Genomic DNA, 21,289 nt, shown 5'->3' with positions numbered 1-21,289 from the left:
TATTTTCAAAGCATCATTAATATAAAACATTTATTTACATTCAAGTTTAATTTGACATAAAATAGTTATCATCAAAGCATTCAAAATATGAAACTCAACATATAAATATAAGATAATCATAACCTATAGACAAGTTTATGTAGGCACAATTATCTCTAACAAAATCTAATGGGTTTAGCTAGCTAGCCATTGCCATTCAAAGAGAGAAGGGAAAGCGAAGAAGTTTACTTTGGGTATTTAAAATTTTAGTGACACTAAGTAAATGGTAGAAGGAAAATGGTGAAAACGTTTGTGTAATAATGGTATTGATAAGTTTTTTCTCAAAAAATAAAAAATATTATTTGTATTTATTCCAAATTTTAAGGGTTGCTAAACGTATTTTATTTATTTATTTTAAAAACAAACTATATAAACTGGAAAGAAGAAAAATAAATCACAATAAAGATGGGTAAGAAAGACCGAATCCTTGGGTGCATACACCAAACCCTATTTGTGTCCTTAAATCACCGTGCATAGGGTGTGCATTGGGGTAAAATTAATAAATAGTCATTGAACTTTAAAGTTGTAATTATTTGCTTACTCAATTTTAAATTGTAACCATTTACTCACTCAACTTTACTTATCGTTAACCATCCATCACTCGTTATAATTCTGTTAAATATTATAAACGAAAAATACTAACAGAATTTGACGTGGCAAAAGTAAATTTAACAAACACTCACTGAATTTTAAAAATGTAACTAATCACTCACTGAATTTTGCTCAACCTTAACCATCTATCACCCCGTTTGATCTTGAAAAACACCGGTTACATGACCGTTTGATCTTAAAACATATTAAAAACTTTTTATATGCTTTTAAGATCACTTATTTTTCAAACCAAAAGTCAAAAATTAAATTAATAATTTAAATTAAAAAAATTATTGATGCAAATCAAAAGTAAGCAAAAAATCAATTTAAATTTTTTTATCTTCATTACGAACAACAAAATTCACAAAAAAAAGTATTTAATAATGAGACCAAGAGCCAAAAACTAATTACAAAAATCGTATTTGTAAGAAAATGATATCATATGCATTTTTTTATATAGAAAATGATATCATATGCATTTTTTTATATAGAAGAAATACGATTTTTGAAATTAATTTTTGGCTCTTGGTCTCATTATTGAATACTTTTTTTTTTGTGAATTTCGTTATTTGTAATGGAGGTAAAAAAAATTAAATAGATTTTTTTTTTTTTACTTTTGATTTGCTTCAATAATTTTTTAAATTTAAATTATTAGTTTAGTTTTTGACTTTTGGTTTGAAAAGTAAGTGATCTTAAATACATATAAAAAGTTTTTAATATGTTTTAAGATCAAACGGTGATATAACGGGGTGATAGGTGGTTAACGTTGAGCTGAGCAAAATTCAGTGAGTAATTAGTTATATTTGTAAATTTCAATGAGTGTTTGTTAAATTTACTTTTGCCACGTCAGATTCTGTTAGCCACGTCATATTTCGTTAGTATTTTCTGTTTATAATATTTAATAAAGTTATAACGAGTAATAGATGATTAATGATAAATAAAATTAAGTGAATAAATGATTATAATTTAAAATTAAATAAATAAATAATTACAACTTTAAAGATCGTTGACTATTTATTAATTTTACCCGTGTGCATTGTAGTGGCGTTACTTTGGGAGGCATATGATCTCAAATGCACGCGCCCCGACATGGCAGCGGACGTCCGTTGCCCAATTACATCGCTTTCAACAATAGTATCCTACGGCGGGGCTGTGGGGTGAATTGTCATAGGTGGCCAGCTACCCGAAGCCAACGCCCTGTCCAAGCACTCTGCATCACTCCACCCCGTCCTTATCATATCTCTCTCTCTCTCTGCATCCCGACCTGGTTGTTACCGCCGCATAGATGCTTCCAATTGATCTACCTGCTTTTTGCTTCTTCTTCTTCTTCTCATATTCTACGTTTTGCACATGAACGTATTCGTGTGAATTAGGGTTTTTGTTTGTGTTGATTTTGAAGATTCTAAGAAGCAATGGAGGGCGCGGATCACTTGGCTCACGAGCGAAAGAAGGCTCAGTTCGATGTTGATTCCATGAAGATCGTCTGGGCTGGTTCTCGCAGAACTTTTGAAGTCACCGATCGTATTTCCAAGCTCGTCGCTGCCGATCCTGTGATTCTCTGTCTCTCTCCCCAATTCTTTTTTGATTTTTTATTTCATAAGCTTCCGTTAATTCGATTTTCTTTTCCCGTTTGTTGGACTTCTTGCGTTTCGATGTCTTGACAGCGAGATAATTCTACTTCTCTTCCATCACTCGAATTTCTGATTTTTGAAGTTTAGTTTGTTAATGATTTTGATGGTTAATTGCACATTTTTCTTGCATTAGATGGTAGCTTGGTGCGTATACATTTAATGGCCATTTAGTAGCAATCAACATTCGCTGCACAAGTTTTCCATTAACCCGATCCTGAATTTTAGCAAGGCATCGGGGAAAACATATTAATTTGGTTGGTTATACCTAGAGATTTCTTGACTTTTGAATGGGGTTTAGTTTTGAAACTTTCAAATCCTTGATTGTGCTTTTTTTTTTTTTTTTAAATTTATTTTACATGAGGGTTTCAATTGTTGAACAACACAATTTTCATCTCGACATTTAGTTGTGCCTAATTTTTTTCATGTAAGGACTTTTCATGCGGTTGGCTGAGAAGTAGGTTCTGCCCCAGCTCCTTGTGTCCAACTCCTAGACCCTAGAGTTTTAGACCTCATATGTGTCCAACATTTTTTTAATTATTCTAAAAAAATAGGATGAAGAAAAAAGGGGAAAAAAAATGTCATTTTTATGGTATTTTATAGAAGATACAAAATGATGCACAGGTTGAGAGGGGGAGGTAGGTAGGTGGACATCTATCTTACATGGTTCCAAGAATGAGGATCCAATATATCATGTTTTAAATCTTCTTAAACTCTTAATTTTAGGATATGGGATAAATATGTAGAAGTTGGACGAGATTATTTGGATACATTGTGAATGGTTAAATGTCTATTGCATAATGTGTAAAAGTATATGATATCTTTGTCTAGAAATACATTTCAAATTAGACAGAACTAGGAAAAATGAGACTTCTATGCCTCTTATATATGTTAGAAATTTGAAGATTTCCTTTGGCATCAAATATTGCCTTTTTTGTCAAATATTATTAAAAGAGGATCCAAGTATCGTGGCACACAAGATTCTATCCTGTATCTGTAATAAAATGGGGGAGTTTCAGATATCTTATTTGGTCCCAGAGTCTATAATATTAATTTTAGTTGAGGGTCCGTGTGTTTGAAGTGGGATTAGAGTTGATCTAAGACTATTATCATGTGGGTATGATGATATATTTGAGGCTGACTATGGCTCAATTATGGCAAAGTGAGATTTGCTTCCTGTCTAGGAGGGAAGTTTGTTGAGATCCAAATCCAATCCTATATCAACAGCATACCAGAAGTGTTTCTGGGTGTTACTTGATCCAGTGAGTCTACAAAGTTAATCCAACTACTAATTTTGAGTGAGGGCATTTGTGTTACGACATGACACATCTCATACCCTGTTCCTTATCTTATATTCAATGGACTTAGGTAAGTGTAGAAGAAAACTGAATAATCAATTGATTAAATCATAGAGTACAAGGGTTGGTCCTCTTATAGAGAGGAAGAGGATCCACTACTATAGAAACCTACCATTTACAGAAAGTTACTGCATAGGAAAGAATACTATAGGATACACATACACAATATTAGGAAACTTCTTATCCTAGCTTAGCAATCAATTTAATGAGATAGGAAGAATCAATCTAATGAGATTAATGAGATCAACACATATCTCATGCTACAATAGTAAGTTAGGGGTAATAGAAGAGCCATGCAACATCGGTAGACAGGTGGATCAACATATGCTTACTATCTTGTTGTGGGTTTCTGTCCTTGCACAACCATGTGCAACTAATTTATGCAGTGGTCATCTGTTTAATTTTTTTGCAATTTGAATGGTTTGAAGTATTTAACTTTAGTCTTGCATTTTGTTTCGGGATTTAGGCTTTTCGGAAGGATAACAGAGCAATGCTCGACAGAAAGACATTGTTCAAAAACACTCTTAGAAAAGCAGTATATGCATGGAAAAGAATTGTTGAGCTCCATCTTTCTGGTATATCTTCATTTTAGTTTCACCTACTGTTATCTTAAATTTTCTTGGCTGACTTGAGTTTAGGGACTCTTCAATTTTGTCTTTGTCTTGTAATCTTACTAATGCAAGTTTGATTGTGTGCAGAAGAAGAGGCATCAGCGTTAAGGTTTTATGTGGATGAACCTGCATTCACTGATCTTCATTGGGTATGTTGTTCCATCCCCATTTCTTGTTTCGCTTTCATTACTTATGTGCCAGTTTCTTAAGTGTAATTGCAGTCAATCTTGTAGGGATAAATAGAGGGATTTAAGTGCAATCAGATCTGCCTGCTAAATTTTTTATTTACAACTTCAAATTGCAAGTTCTTCTTAGTACTTCCAAATACGTGTTTCACCACTCCTGTGTAGGGAATGTTTGTACCTGCTATAAAAGGGCAAGGCACTGAGGAGCAGCAGAAGAAATGGTTGCCATTAGCTTACAAGATGCAAATTATTGGCTGCTATGCACAAACTGAACTTGGTCATGGCTCTAATGTACAAGGTCTTGAAACCACTGCAACGTTTGATCCCCAAACCAATGAGTTTATCATTCATAGTCCTACTTTGACTTCAAGCAAAGTGAGTATATAGTTTACAAGAGTCTTCACCTTTTGTTTTGTTTTCTTTCTGTTGTTCCTGTCTTTGCATTTGTTTGTCCTTTTTTTTTTGTCTTCACTTGATTGCTGGATGCTAATGGTATGGAACTTGATGCGGTCACCAATCAAGACTCGGCCCAAGGCCGACCCAACTAAACCGGAATAGTATCACCAAAATAGTAGTGTCATAATGTTATTTTAATACTTCTTAAGTTTTAGAATTCTACTTGATTTAGGATTCTACTTTATATTTCTACTTGATTTAGGATTCTATTTCATGTTTCTACTTGATTTAGGATTCTACTTCATGTTTGATTAGAGTTTTATTTTTATTAGGATTCTAGTTAAATTTTATTTAGGATTTATTTCTATTAGAATTCTAATTGGATTTTGTTTTCCAAATATTAGATGGATTTGGATTAGCCAAATACTATAAATATGCCTAGAATCTAGAGTTTGTAATCAAGTTTTAATCAATCAAATTTCAGCAACCTATTTGGGTTTTCTTAGCAAAACAGTATTGTTTTTGCGTCTTCTTGAAAGCCAAGCTTCGGTCATTGAAGTTTGCTCTTTCAAGTGTTTATTTTGGTGTGTTTTCTTCACACTCGCGCTACACGCTGCGTTAGGTGGTATCAGAGAGGTTAATCAACCAATCAGATGGCCAATCTTGAAGGTAACGGTAGCAACCAGCCTCGTGACGGTGATCAGGGGTTGTTCGCAGTTTGGAGAGCAATTGAAGAACAGCGGGAAGTAACTCGTACTATCCAGCAGCGATTGGAGCAACATAGCAACCAATTGGGCACCTTACTACGAGTTGATGATGACAGGAACCTGAATAATGGGGTGAATCAAGCCGGAGCGGGAAGACCACCTATTAATCATGTCCTTGTTAATCCTAGAAGACCAATGATTGAAGATAGCGATGAAGAGGATGATTTTGGTCGAGCAATAGCTAACCCTGGTGGTAGAGGGGTTAGGAGGAATGCGCATCAGCACAACCACTGGAGCAACGATGAGTATAAACTAAAAGTTGATATTCCCACCTTTAGTGGAGATCTTGATATTGAGGGGTTCCTGGATTGGATTACTGAGGTTGACCGTTTTTTCGAATACATGGAGATCCCAGATGAACGACAAGTAAAGTTAGTGGCTTACAGGTTGAAGGGCGGTGCATCTGTTTGGTGGGAGCGATTAAGAGAAACGAGATTGAGGGAAGGCCGACAGCCAGTTCAGACATGGAGACGAATGAAGCAACTGTTAAGAGGTAGGTTTTTGCCCCCTGACTATGAACAATATATGTTTGAAGCTTATCAAAGATGTGCACAGGGAATGAAGAGTGTGAATGAATATACCTCTGAGTTTCTGCGATTGGCGGAGAGAAACCAATTGTCAGAAAGTGACAATCAACAAGCAGCTCGTTACTTGAATGGATTGAAGCTTGCTATTCGTGATAAAATTGGGGTTCAGATGGTTCTGAGTGTGCAAGAAGCAAGGAACTTAGCTTTAAAGGCTGAGTTAATGTTGAGTGAGAGATCTCGTAATGACAACTATTGTCGGTATAGTGGGAATGAAAATAAACAACCAGCTTTTGATAAAGGCAAGTCGGTTCAAGGGGCGCAACCCTCCAATCCACCCCATACAGTCAACCCTAATAAGGCTACAACAGGGGGAAACATTCGAGTTAACATTGTAGAAAAGGAAGAGGAAGATGTTGCTGAAGAAGAAGTATATTGCGGGCCTGATGGGGAGGATGACAAAGAAGATTATGGACATGAGCAATATACCTGTGTAGTGAGGAAATTAATGCTATCTCAAAAGAATGAAGATACTACTCAACGGCATAAGCTTTTTCGCACGAGGTGTACGGTGAAAAGAAAAATCTTTGAGTTGATTATTGATAGTGGAAGTCAAGAGAACATCATAGGAAGAGATGTGGTGGCAAAGATGCAGTTAACTCCTGAAAAACATCCAAGCCCTTACATGATTGGATGGATCAAAGAAGTTTGTGGCATATATGTGGATGAACGTTGCAGAGTGCCTTTCTCTATTGGTAAGTACTCCGACGAAGTCTATTGTGATATTGTTGATATGGATGCTTGCCATATTTTATTTGGGAGGCCTTGGCAATTTGATGTGGATGCTACGCACTCGGGTAGGAAGAACACATATCAGCTTGAGAAAGAAGGTGTGCGTTATACTTTGTTACCCATAGTGGAAAAGAATCAAACCAAAGCTTATAAAGTGGAGCTTGATTTCGAAGATTATGTTGTGCCAGCAACCTCAACGTTTGCAAACTCAGGTCTTATTTATGTTGCTAACATGACAAAAACTCCAAGGTTATTGACTCATACTGGGGTATTTTCCAGTCCCGATGGCTCAAGCATTGCTTCGCAACCCAAGGATGGTGGTGTTTCTTCTGATCGACTTGCGACTGTAAAGGAGATAGAGGTCATGGTAGCAAATCCTTCTACAGTTCATTCAAGCTCTGGCATGGTTGAATCGAAGGCAATAAGATCTACCAAATTAGAGAAGCGCTCAAGATGGAAGGTTCAACATCCTCAATCTAACAGTAATAATGCAATGGAGGCAGAAGGCAACAAACATGGTGATGATTGGACCCATGCCAATGCTGATATGGCTAAGAAGGGGAGGAATGTCTTTGCTCATGTTCTCTTAGCAGAAAAGTTCAAGCAGTTTAGGAAGATGTCAAGCAAAAGTTGCACAAATAAGAAATATAAGGCAACAGCTGACAAGCATAGGAAGCACAAGGTATTTGAGATTGGAGATGAAGTTATGATCTTTTTGAAGAAGGAACGAATTCCAACAGGAAAGCATAACAAGTTCAAGCCAAAGAAGTATGGTCCTTACAAGATTCCAAAGAAGACCAATGACAATGCTTATGTTTTGGATTTGCCTAATCATATGGGTATTTCTAAACATTCAAAGTGGCTAATATCTCTTCGTACTTATCGGATGTGGATTTGTCCAAACAGGATCAAAATTCGAGGTCGAATTTTTCTCAAGTGAAGGTGAATGATGCGGTCACCAATCAAGACTCGGCCCAAGGCCGACCCAACTAAACCGGAATAGTATCACCAAAATAGTAGTGTCATAATGTTATTTTAATACTTCTTAAGTTTTAGAATTTTACTTGATTTAGGATTCTACTTTATATTTCTACTTGATTTAGGATTCTATTTCATGTTTCTACTTGATTTAGGATTCTACTTCATGTTTGATTAGAGTTTTATTTTTATTAGGATTCTAGTTAAATTTTATTTAGGATTTATTTCTATTAGAATTCTAATTGGATTTTGTTTTCCAAATATTAGATGGATTTGGATTAGCCAAATACTATAAATATGCCTAGAATCTAGAGTTTGTAATCAAGTTTTAATCAATCAAATTTCAGCAACCTATTTGGGTTTTCTTAGCAAAACAGTATTGTTTTTGCGTCTTCTTGAAAGCCAAGCTTCGGCCATTGAAGTTTGCTCTTTCAAGTGTTTATTTTGGTGTGTTTTCTTCACACTCGCGCTACACGCTGCGTCAGAACTGCTCATCAGATTCCATATGGAACTGATAGTATTCTTTTGTAGTATATGACATTGTGAAAATAAGTGGCTTTTCCACATCTCTTTCAGATAAGCCTTGTAAAGCAGGTTCTTATCTTTCTTTACTTTTTAACAGTGGTGGCCTGGTGGACTGGGTAAGGTGTCTACGCATGCTGTTGTTTATGCTCGTCTTATAACAGACGGTCAGGACCATGGAGTGCATGGTAACTGTTTCCTCTTGTTACTATCATAGAGAGCAAACTTGTCTACTTAAATTTTACAAACCATTATACATTTGATACATTTGATAAAGAACTGTTAACCACATGCTGTTCAAATTTTTGTTTTCCTTTCAGGTTTTATTGTCCAACTTCGGAACTTGGAAAATCATTCCCCTCTCCCAGGTGTAACTGTTGGGGATATTGGAATGAAATTTGGAAATGGAGCATACAACACCATGGACAATGGGGTCTTAAGATTCGACCATGTCCGTATCCCAAGAGACCAAATGTTGATGAGGTGTGTACTTTTCTGCATGTTGGGCCTCTATTGAATTTACTTCACATCCTAATTCTAGGTCACTGAGGTTTGAAGTCTAAACTATTTAATCTAAAGCAATCATGATCTCATATTTTTATTGAATAAGCCACAAGCTTGTTAATTTAGTTATTCTAAAATATCACTTTCATCCACTTGTATCGGATATTATACTTGAAAACATCTTGTATCTTTTCTCCTCCTTACATTAGATCATGTTGCAAAGGTCAATGAAGTGAAGAGTCCAAGGAACAGCTATCCATGTTACATGTACTTCTCAAAGTTAGCAATTTACCTGTTATAGATACTGGACCTTTATTTGGATAAAATATTGGATATGTGTCTGAACGTAATAAATATGTTAAATGGGAGAGTTCACTATGAAACTATGCATAAAAGGACTGGTTAAATTTGTAGACATTATAGTTAAATAAATTAAAGTAGTATTTTAAAAATAAAAACTTTTGCAGCATATTCTTGGACATTAGATTTTTATGAATCTAACACTTAAGACACATGCTTGACGCCAGCCATACTCAAATCTATATGACATAGACAAAGATAAGAAATTGCATTCAAGATAATCTATAGGAGGGTGTGTTGGTGGATAGCCTGTAATTAATTTGTAAACATGAAGTGAAGGGATAGGACTAATAGATTGTTATCCATGTGGTGGATAAACCAAAAAGTACTTTCGTATAGATAAAAGCACTTTTGCATATTTTTGTTGTGTTTGACCATGAGAAAAAAAGTACTTTTGTATGACTTTTTTTTTTTTTTTTTTTTTTTGTGAAGTAGAAATTTGAAGCTTCTAATGTGAAGCAAAAGCAGAAATAGAGGCAGAATATATATATATATATATATATATATTAGAAAAAATTACCCTCAATTAAAAGTGATTCTCACAAAGAACGTGAACTAAATGGATTTCTCTAAGGAAACAAAATATTTCCATTCTGAAGTGTATTGCTTGCAAATATCAAGATTTGATGAGATATTAAGTGTAGCTATGGTGAGAATGGCATGTGTAGACATGGTGATGGTACTATGGTTCTCTTTCTAGTTTGGATAGTAACGCGGCTAACGCCATTGAATCCTTTTTGAATTTGGTATGATTGATGTATTTATTAGAGAATGTATGACATTGTGATCAATTTTTGAAACAAGATCTCTCTCTTTCTTCCATAAGTTAAACAGCATATTGAGTAGTTTATTCTAAAATGTCTTATTTCATCATTTTACTTAAGTGTGCCATAGTTACTGGTGAATAAATTGAGAAATACAGGCTTCCTACTGCTTGGAAGTTCCGCTGGAATGGTTTTCAGTTAAGTAATGAATTAGAAGCTGTCTTTGCACAACCTTTTGATAAGGGAAAGGGAGTAGCCAGGAGTGATGCTTCTCCACTCTATTTGTTTGGAGTTTGTAAAAGAGATCCAAATTTGGATGAAGAGAGGAAAAGAAGTAAATGAAACATATATGCATACAAGTAATCTTGTTTTTCATGATCCACATCATTGTCATGACCCCAAGGATAGATTAGTAATAGGTATTATATGTATTTCTGTTTTGGTTGTACTCTTATCCTGTAGCTGTTTTGGCTGTATTATATGTATTTCTGTTTTGGTTGTATTTCTGTTTTGTTATTTGTTTTGGTATTATAGGAGAATGTATGTTGTTGAATGATATTTGAATTTCAGACTTTCCCTCTCATCAATTTCCTCTCTGATTTCTCTATTCTTCCCTCTCAATTCTCTGTTCTCTCTCTTGATCACCTCTGTTACCTCTTAATTCTGTCTGTTCTCTCTTACTGCTCTAATTCTCCCTATCTTGCTGTTCCATGTTCCACGATTTCTCCCAAATTCCATTCTAAACCCTAGGTACATGACACTCGTGTATTTCAAAGAATTTAACATGATGAAGCTTGTTAATAATGGCAGCTATATGAAATTATGCTCGGTCCATGCACAAAGGTGGACATCAGTATATTCATCCTTATCTTTTGACGGCATACAATACCATGTTATTACATAGCTTACTTGTACAGGGCATAGATACCTTAATCAGTTTTACTTCTATAGATAGATGCATTTTAAATATGGCAGCTATATGGAATTATGCTCGGTCCATGCACAAAGGTGGACATCAGTATATTCATCCTTATCTTTTGACGACATACAATGCCATGTTATTACATACTTTACTTGTACACAGCATAGATACCTTAATCAGTTTTACTTGTTACATAGATGCATTTTGAATATAGAGGACAGGTTTTTGAAGCTTATTTTAAATGCCTCAGGGTTTCACAGGTTACACGGGAAGGGAAATATGTGCAGTCCAATGTTCCCCGGCAGCTAGTTTATGGTACTATGGTATATGTCCGGCAAACAATAGTAGCAGATGCTTCCTGTGCTTTGTCCCGGGCAGTTTGCATTGCCACTAGATATAGTGCTGTTCGTAGACAGTTTGGATCACAGGATGGTGGACCCGAGACCCAGGTATTGAAAAATTTTTGCATATGAAAGCCATATAAGAAATTTGATATTACTTGAAAAATAAAGTAACTTGACTTGACCTTTTCTGCCTCCACAGAACAAACGTACTTTAGAATTAGATTGAGTGTTATCTTTGATTGGAATCTCTACTGAGAAAATTTTAATTTATCCCTTGCTAATTTTGTGAACAATAATCAGTCTGATGTCAATTGTTTATATGAAGTTTAAAAAGGAAAAATGATTCTGAGGATGGGTGTTGATTCTAATTTTCATTAAGAAGAATGGGGATTCCTAATTACCCATCTCAGAACATCTAGGAATTCAGCATCTGTATTAAGTTAGACCATATTTTATTTGAGTAGTTGGATAAGAATCAGTGATCAATTCAATTCAATTAAGCAGTTTCCTAACCACTCGGAATCCGCTACGTGAATCCTCTTTTGTATTTTGCTCTTGAAAAACCATAATTTCAAAACTGCCCCAAATTATCTTTATTATCACAACCTGAATCAATTTTGTAATCATTTGCCTTGTTTATTGTCTGGATGGTATTCCTTATAGGGAAATCATTAAATGGGATTCTTGGACTTATCAAATAACATACTTTTGATGCCTGTAATTAAAAACACATGGGCATACTTAATGAAATTTGTTATCCATATTCTAAATTATAGTTAAACTGATAGATATGTTATACTTGTGTACAAAAACAAGCCTCCTTGGTCATCAAAAAGGCGTGGATCATACTTTCAAGTCAACCATCCATGGGGACAACTATACTTGCAACACAATTTAGGACCTTGGTTCCTGTAAACCACGCAGCTCTTATCTTGCCCATACAGCTATTCCATGAAAGCAACAGTAGTTTGACTGTGTGAGTACTGAAAATTCTGAAAGACTCCAAATTCTAAAGATAATATCCCATTCACTAATTACTTAAATCATAGACGAATAGGATATTGGTAGTCTTTTCACTCTCATGTTGGGGCTTTATTTAAATTGGTTGCCCCTAGTACACAAGGCCTCCTGCTTTGCGGGGGTTGTATTCATATGCAATGTTTCATCTTTTCCTTACTTTTTTGCAAGGAGGTTATTTCCATAACTCAAACTCATAACCTTCCTGTTCCAGTCACAGAAGAGCAACCTTATTGTTGAATTGTTAACCACCATCTAATCTAAAAGGTTAAGCTATTAGATAGAGAGCTAATTTTATCATTTATACTATTATTTCTACTCTCAACACTTACTGAAGTAAGCTAAAAATCTTGGAAAGCTTACTTGAGTTTTATTGAATCTGAGTAGGGGGTATTTATACAAGGAAAAATATCTCTGCTATCTCTTAGAAAACAGGAATAAATTTGAATTTAAACTTTAGAAGATAAATAACAGCAACTGATATTTAAAATTCAGAATTATCTTCTTCTTCCAGCTGCATCATCCCTTTAAATTTGGTAGCTTATCTTATCTTCTAGGCTGCCTCGCCCTTCCAATCTTGAAGACTTATCTTATCTCCAACAATCCTATCTCCCTTTAAAACTCGAGCATCCTATCTCATCGTCCAACACTTACTATTGCTATTAAGGCTCGTTGTCTGGGACTTTATTTAGGCATTAGATTAATTTAATTTCCTAATGTGTGGACCTGGATACAAGTACCTAAGCATTTACAATTACTTTATGGGAGGGATCACTTCTGCTATCTTGGAATAATTGATTTATTAAAGGAACTGGCTTTGATGTATACTAAATATTTAACTTTATACACACATTAAATAGGAGCTATTTTAATATGTTCTTTTGTTGCTCATGCTTCATTGTAGCTTCTTGAGAACAAAGCTAATGCATTTTCTTTTTCATTGGCAAATTTTAGAAATTAATAGTTGATTCTTGCATCTGCTCTAAAAACTCACGAATGCTTTTTCTGACTGGTGGGTGGTTCTCTAGGTCATTGATTACAAAACCCAGCAAAGTAGGCTATTTCCTTTGCTGGCTTCGGCTTATGCTTTCAGATTTGTTGGGGAGTGGTTGAAATGGTTGTACATGGATGTGACCCAAAGATTGCAGGCAAATGATTTCTCAACATTGCCTGAGGCTCATGCTTGCACTGCTGGGTTGAAGTCTCTGACTACTACTGCTACAGCTGTAAGTAATTAAAACTGATTCTTATCATCAAACTTGTGGCCAAATGATTTTTTAGAAGTTCATGTGATTGTGAGCAATTCATAATCAAAAAACTCGTGTTATAATTTTAATATGGAAATGGTAATTTTTCATCTTTTATTAGCTCCTTGCTGAGATCTCTGGATACTATCCAGAGCTAGTTCTTAAATGGAAATACATGTACTTTAAGCTTCAACATTCTAGTAGCTGTACTTTTGATTCACCAATATAAGATAGAATTCCTTGGACAGGATTTGCCACCTCGATGGTGGTAGTTGTCCATATGGTTGCTTACTTTCAAAAAAGGAGAGGGGTGGGGGGGTGCAGAATTAGGATTATATGAAGACTTGGATTTATAACATTGCTACATAGTTACTCCTGGAGAGGAAGTTCTGCTGCCATGGTTATTGGACCATTGAGATTATTTATTCAAGGTTATTTCTTTTTTTCTTTTTTCCTGAATTTGTTCAAAGTTTATTTCAGTGTTTGTTGGAATTGAAAACTTTGACTAACCCTTATGCTCTTTTAATTGACTATTTACATGAGAGATGTATTTGTAGCCAGGTTAAATAAAGTGCATTTTCTTGTTTGGGTAATGAATAATAGGTCAGGTTTGAGGCATACTGTATCTTTAGGCAGCAGCTTTTTACTTTGGGATGCAAAGTTAGGTCTCATTTATCATTCCACATGGATTGATTTCTTGGAACTTCCTTAAGAGCCAAAGCAATTTGGCACACAATAATAGACAGATGTTAGAGATATTTGGGAGATTGGAAGAGACAATGTCCTTGCATGGGAGAGGACTCAATTAGATAAGCTTAACTGTCATTTAGATCTATCTCCTGTCTTACACCTCCTAGTAAATTGAAGGGAACCAATATATGGCAATGTCCTCTTTATGCTAGAATTTTACTTGTGTCAATACATGCTAATGACATCAATGCTTGACTTCTCAGAGCTGAACACAACACATTGTGAGATGTGCCCATGCTTCCTAGTTCATGAGTCACTATATGCTTCTTATAGGAAGTGAGTAGGGATGATTTTAAACTATACTGGTGAATCTGAATGTAGCTAGCTCCCTAATTAATACATGAGATTAAAGATTAGGATGATCAACTTGTCCTGAATTTGATGTTAATTATAAGCCGGACAAGGGAGGTTGTTGATCTTTCAATGTTTGCTCCTCACTATTCTAGAAGTAGGTTTCTGGTGTTTAGTAGGGCAATTGACCAGTGGTTGAGATATTGTGGGTGGGAAACAGCAGAAGTTATGAAGAGCTGGAAGGCATGGCTTAAAACACAAAAACGCTGATGTTTAATATGTTTCCCCTTTTATTTGGTTGTTTATTTTTTTTTTATTTATTTTTTTTGTTTGGGGGGGGGGGGGGGGGGATTGGGAATTTAGTATATGTCTCTCTTTCGATGGGGTTGATTAGTTGAGTCTCCAAGTGATGGTAGGTTTTTCTTTCTGTGTCAAACTGGGGGAATTTTAAGCACAAAATACATAGTGGTTGCTGATTAGATTTGGATTTTATGGAAAATTCACTTCCCTATGGTGCTTGCAAAACTTGATTGCAAATAAGTAACACTTCAAATGTTTGGGATAAATTTTCTCACATTCAAACTCAGCGGGTGTTTACACTGCTGCTGACTCATTTTAGGTGGTGTGGATGTGTAAAGAGGCTTTCCTTATTGGGGGAGAGCATGAGCATGATGCATCCCTTTCTACCATGTTTGGCTGTTTCCTATTCTAGTAACTACTTCAGCTTCTGCCGCAGATCTGCAGATTCTGTCCTCAGCTTGATATTGCTTGTCCTCTATCAACTTGTCTAACAGTTATTAAAATGCCTGCTTACTAGCTGCTTTTGCAAGTTCAAACAAAACAATATCCAAATACATATTAAGAATTTCTAATCACATGGTCAAACACAACAATTTCCAATCACATATCATCATTTCCATCTACTAAGAATCAACTTGTTTATTTCATTTATCATATTTGTGTACGAGAATATACATTACAAATGAAGAAGTATCAATGCCAATATGTTGATTTCTTGCAGATGTCGTGTTGTAGCCCACAATACTATAATAAAACATGCTTTTATATGAAAACTTCATGTTACATTTGCATCATTCCATTAGCTGGATGATTCTTAATAGATTAGCACTATTATCTGTTGCAGGATGGTATTGAAGAGTGCCGGAAGTTGTGTGGTGGCCACGGCTACCTTTGTAGCAGTGGACTTCCTGAATTATTTGCCGTTTATGTCCCTGCCTGTACATATGAAGGAGACAACATTGTGCTGCTTCTACAGGTACATGCTATTATGAGTTAATTTTTCATCCTTAATGCCTTTTTATTTATTTATTTTTCTCTCATGTGGATATTCCAAGAGAATGCCGAGTCAACTTAACATGCTGCATAGTAGTCTTATTTGGATGTCAACAAAATTTGCATTCCTGTATTTGAAATGCTAGCATTCCCCAATTGAGAAATGGATTAGTAGGTAAGGGTTTATTGTATTTCTATGAGGAGAAAACTTCCAGAATAATCATACTTATCTCTTGTATTCGTTTTGACCTTAGATTATATAATCTAAATCTCGCCAATTCTCATTCTTGACCTTTGTTTGGGATTTGGAATTTTGATTCCCCATTTTCATTTCTTTTTGGTTAATAGCCTGATTTATCCTGAACTTTTTGCCAATTTCAATTTAATCATGTTTTGAGAATTGTTTCAATTGATGCCTAATACTTTAAGATTGGTTGCAATTGTATTCCAATTTGCTCTGGTATGTACCTTTGTTGACGTGGCGAGATGAGCTGGCACGCTGATATGTCAAATTGTTGACTCATCGATGAAACAGCGCCGTTTTAAACCCACAATCGAGATTTAGGGTTTCTCCTTCTCAACAGAAGCGAAGCGACAGAAGAAGCTGCTGCTGCACGGCGACCACTGATTTTCCGAATCAACTGCTTGCCAATCCACTGCCTCCAAGATCGTTCCATTACCACCTGTACTGTTAATGCCTCGGTTAACAATTGATTTGTTTGCCCAATTATGATTTCCAATTTCCACTTGAACTGTGGGCTGATGAATCTCATGAACCTCCATCTCCATAGGCTTCAAAGGCCTCCCAAAATTATCAATTAAAATTCCAGTTTGTGCTGGACTCAACTTCTCAGTCGTCGGTTCGGTGAACTGAGCTTGATCCAATGAACTGGCCGAATACTGGGTATTTTGATTTAGCTTCCTGGAAGCCCCATCCTCAAACATAGGATTGTCAATACTTACCAACGCTGAGTCTTGAGCAATAATCATATGGGAATGCTAATGTTGCATCTGCCCAGAATTGTCATCACCAAGATCTGCCAATCCCGTTTCTAGATTCCGTTGTTCTGCTTCAACATCCATATAATGTCGACTCTGAACATTCTGATTTGTGTTGTGGTCACCATCTTGCGTCGATTAAAAAAAAAAAAAAAGTCAAGTCAACCTGATTGTGGGTTTAAAACGGCTTCGTTTCATTGATGAGTTGGCAATTTGACACATCAGCATGTCAGGTCATCTTGCCATGTTAACAGGGGCACATGTTAGAGTAAATTAGGATACAATTACAACCAATCTTAAAGTATAAGGCATAAATTGAAACAATTCTCAAAATAAGATTAAATTGAAAATTGGTTAAAAGTTCAGAATAAATCAGGCTATTAACCCTTTCTTTTTCTTGAGAGAGATGTCACAAGTTACTAAGAAAAGGTGAAAATGCAGGATGATTGTTTGAAGTTGCACTCTGGCTGATATATGTTATATCTCCATTATATGTAGAAAAATCATAATGTCTTGGAAATTCTCATGAGTCCATGCTAATGTTTATTATTTAAAAGAATGGACTTTTTTCTTTCAATGAATACATCATAATGCCTTGTAGCATTGGCTAGGTTGCTCCTTTATAGATAGAATTATGGAAACAGCCTCTTTGCAAACCAAGGGCAAAGATGCGCACAAGAACGACTCTCCCCGGACACACACAAAACAGGGAGCTTCGTGTACTAGGGATGCCCCTTCTTTGCATTGATTCCTGCTCCTATGTAGTTGGCACTATAGCTACCATCCATTTGCTGTGTTACTAAGCTAGGTGTTATTATAACCCAAATTCCCTTGTTGACTTGATCTACCATGCCATTTTAATGGCGTGGTGAAATCTTATGATTCAAATCTTCAACAAGTCTAGTTTCATATGGAACTCATTTCATTGTAGAGTCGCAGTTCTACATGTACATATTATGGTCATTGATGTGGTTGTCACTAATGAAGTGGGCGTGGGTTAGAAATAACCATATTCAAATGAGAATACACCACTTAACCATTGTTTTGCACGCATCTTCTAAGCATCACCAGTTGGAACACTTGGGTATCAAATGTATTGTCAGACCACAGCTGGTTATTTCATTACATACTGGGGGACTGCAGGTTTCTCTTCAAGCAGCTCCAACTTATGCCAATGCTGGCTTCTCCATCTCATGTTGCTTTTCTGTATAGGTTGCAAGGTTTCTCATGAAGACTGTTTCTCAGCTGGGATCTGGAAAACAACCAGCAGGTGCAACAGCTTATATGCGGCAAATTGAGCATCTAATGCAATGCCGTTGCAATGTTCAAAGAGGTACTAGTTCTTTTTCCATCATGCTGATTGTTCAAGCCTTCTTCAAGCTTTCTGTGTATGAGCTTTGGAAATACAGTGGAAATGTGTATGCTAAGAATGGATATACTAATAACCATTAATTGTTACCTGAAGAAGTTATAGAACTGCAACCATTTCAAACTTTCAACGCCACATTTGATGGATCATTCTTCCCAGAGATTAATCCTGTATCTGCAGTTGCATATTTTCACTTGGTAATCTGTGTTTCCTTGATAACATGTAGCCGAGGATTGGTTAAAGCCCAGTGCAATATTGGAGGTATTTGAGGCCAGGGCTGCTAGAATGTCCATTGCCTGTGCTCAGCATTTAAGCAAGTTTTCAAGTCCAGAAGAAGGTATTTCTTATTTGATAAATTTAAATATCTCGTGCTCTCTCCTGTTTTCTTCTTTTGCTGTGTCAATTTTCATTGAATTAAGGAATATTTTCCAGGAGTGATGGAATAAGTTAAGCTGTTTGTTTAATCAGTTTTTAGCCAATAGTTAGATGTTTCTCTCATTAGTTATCCTCTTTGTATAAAGAAACCTGGTTCCTCCAATTTAGTATAATATCAAAACACAAGCTGAGAGAGAGAAATCAAATCTTTATAAGCTTCTCAGGATCTTCCTCACCATCCAATGTGTGTCCAGTGAATGTGTGTCTCCTTTTCTACCTTGGAAGCCTTTTAGTGTCCCACTTGTTTCACAGAAAAGGGACTTCAACTCCTGTCTTGCAGTTGGGTCTGACAATACACCCACCTTAAGGGCATCCATGCGTGCATGGACCATGCCGGCATGGTTGGTCACTTATGATTCCATGATACCATCTGTAATGCCTCAGTACCTCGACCCAGTAAGATACTGTCTGCTTTAAAACGCCTCGTACTAGATAGTGAAGACAGGTTTTGTAAGCTTCTCAGGATCTTCCTCACCACCCCAGTGTGGGACAGGTAAATGCTCCCTTTGTCACTGTGGAAACCTGCCAGTTTTACTGAAACAGAACTTCACCTATCCTGTCGTAGCTGGGTCTTACACTTTGGGTCAACGTTATCTAGTATTTTAAACAGGGTGCTCATATGATGAAGAATTACATAACCTGCATGGTAACTTTTGGGTGTTCCCTCTTCTTGGACAGGTAAAATTTTAAAAGGATAGGTTCTCCTTGAATTCCAAGTGAAAATGTCTCCCTAAAATAGTGGTGGATTGCGGCAATTAAAATGCTTTGACATTTCCTAATTCATATATATATTTATAATATGTGTATTCAGGCTTTGCAGAACTCTCAGCTGATTTAGTGGAGGCAGCAGTTGCTCATTGCCAATTAATTGTAGTTTCCAAGTGAGCGCCTTTTACTCTCCTCCCAATGAACTTCCATCAATAGATATGAATGCCCGAGGGAAAATTGTTATCTGGTTGTTTTATCTAGCCTTTGTTTTCCGCTTGGAAATAAGAAACTTTCTTCTCGTTCAGGTTCATTGACAAAGTGCAACAGGACATTCCTGGAAAGGGGATTAAACAACAGTTGGAGGTCCTTTGCAGCATTTATGCCCTCTTCCTCCTCCACAAGCATCAAGGCGATTTTCTCTCCACGAGCTGCATCACCTCCAAGCAGGCTTCCCTTGCAAATGATCAACTTAGATCTTTGTATTCCCAGGTTTGTCCGAGTTATTCACAAAAAGTATATTTTTTCCTCTTTTAAGGAAAAAGAGTGAGAATTTTTCTTACTGGCCCCAAACTCATGTTTGTCGACAGGTTCGCCCAAATGCAATTGCTCTGGTTGACGCGTTTAACCACACCGACCACTTCCTGGGCTCAATTCTGGGTTGCTACGATGGAAATGTATATCCAAAACTTTACGAGGCAGCGTGGAAGGATCCTCTAAATGATTCGGTCGTGCCTGATGGCTACCACGAATACATCCGGCCACTGATGAAGCAACAGCTCCGCGCAGCCAGACTCTGAAGGGGAACTTCTACTTGTAGTGAATTTCGGGTCCTCAATCCGTATGCTGTGTGTGATCGTAACAGATGAAATTTTATTAGAGAGAGGGGTAATACTGTCAGCAAAAAAAGTAATTATCTTGGGAACATATAATTTAAATAAGCCCAGCCAAAGGCAGAAGAATGGGATATTTTTATTTTTATGTTGGTTGATGGATGGATAGATAGATAGATCAGTTCAGTTTATGCACATCCTTCCTTGTGAATGATGGCTTTCATGTGCTTTATGTTTGGACATAACCCGAAAATGGGACTAGATTTAGCTGACCAACCGTACCGTATTATTTAGTTTAAGAGTACAACATAACATGTTAGAAATAATGAAACCAAATGATTCATACAATAAATTGGATTTATCTGGTTTACATAGCCGAAGTAGGACCGATTGATTGAGTTATTAGTATTAAATAAAATTATAATAAAAATTATTTATTTTCGCAGCCTAAATGCCTCACATGCACGCAAATATTTTTTTAATGTTTTGAGAGTTTTCACTTATTTCTTGCAGCAATTTCTGTATTTGTTTTTTGCATCATCATATTTTTTTGTATATATTAGCAATATATATATATATATATATATATATATACTATAATGTATCCACTGCCATGAATGGATGAAACAAGATTTAACTGTAATTGATAGTTGTTCCATCTGCACCCACTTCTACCATAAATGGATGAAACAAGATTTAACTGTAATTGATAGTTGTTCCATCTACAACTGCACATAGTGGTTGCAAATTCGATTGTGGATCTAGATCTGGATTCGAGTCTGAATCTAGAATCTGTTATGGATGGATCGACTAAGTACATAACCTAGATTTACTACATCTTACACTCATATAATGAGTTCACATACCTATATATTCTTATTTCTTTATAAGTTCCATATAGACAGATAGGCTATGTGATCAACATATTCTTTTCTTCGAGAGGTGGTTGTTATATAACTGTTAGGTATATATAACAACTCCATTATTCAAGTAGAGTCTATATGCTATACCCCAAAACTATCAAGTCACGTCTAGATTTCAATTTGATTCATCACTTGTTCAATA

General features: G+C 36.0%; 1 protein-coding gene across 1 annotated transcript; it reads left to right on the top strand.

The window, feature by feature from the left end:
* The first annotated feature begins 1,731 nt into the window (after positions 1-1,731).
* On the top strand, positions 1,732-20,500 carry LOC127813042 (peroxisomal acyl-coenzyme A oxidase 1). The gene is made up of 15 exons (XM_052353735.1): positions 1,732-1,897; positions 2,030-2,180; positions 4,083-4,191; positions 4,315-4,376; positions 4,578-4,787; positions 8,492-8,579; positions 8,712-8,874; positions 11,192-11,390; positions 13,331-13,528; positions 15,735-15,866; positions 18,095-18,215; positions 18,478-18,588; positions 19,498-19,567; positions 19,700-19,883; positions 19,982-20,500. Exons 2-15 carry the CDS (start codon positions 2,043-2,045, stop codon positions 20,189-20,191), a joined length of 1,995 nt encoding a protein of 664 aa, XP_052209695.1. The 5' UTR covers positions 1,732-1,897; positions 2,030-2,042; the 3' UTR covers positions 20,192-20,500.
* Positions 20,501-21,289: the final 789 nt, after the last annotated feature.

Source organism: Diospyros lotus, chromosome 11, assembly GCF_014633365.1.
Source record: "Diospyros lotus cultivar Yz01 chromosome 11, ASM1463336v1, whole genome shotgun sequence".
Lineage (NCBI taxonomy): Eukaryota > Viridiplantae > Streptophyta > Magnoliopsida > Ericales > Ebenaceae > Diospyros > Diospyros lotus.
Note: the sequence above shows the minus strand (reverse complement) of the source record. Positions and strands in the feature narration are given on the sequence as shown.

Coding starts and splice junctions, on each gene's coding strand:
- LOC127813042 (XM_052353735.1), top strand. CDS start 2,043: ATGGAGGGCGCGGATCACTTGGCTCACGAGCGAAAGAAGGCTCAGTTC. Junction 8,580..8,711: donor TCAGGACCATGGAGTGCATG/GTAACTGTTTCC, acceptor TTTTCCTTTCAG/GTTTTATTGTCCAACTTCGG. Junction 11,391..13,330: donor ATGGTGGACCCGAGACCCAG/GTATTGAAAAAT, acceptor GTGGTTCTCTAG/GTCATTGATTACAAAACCCA.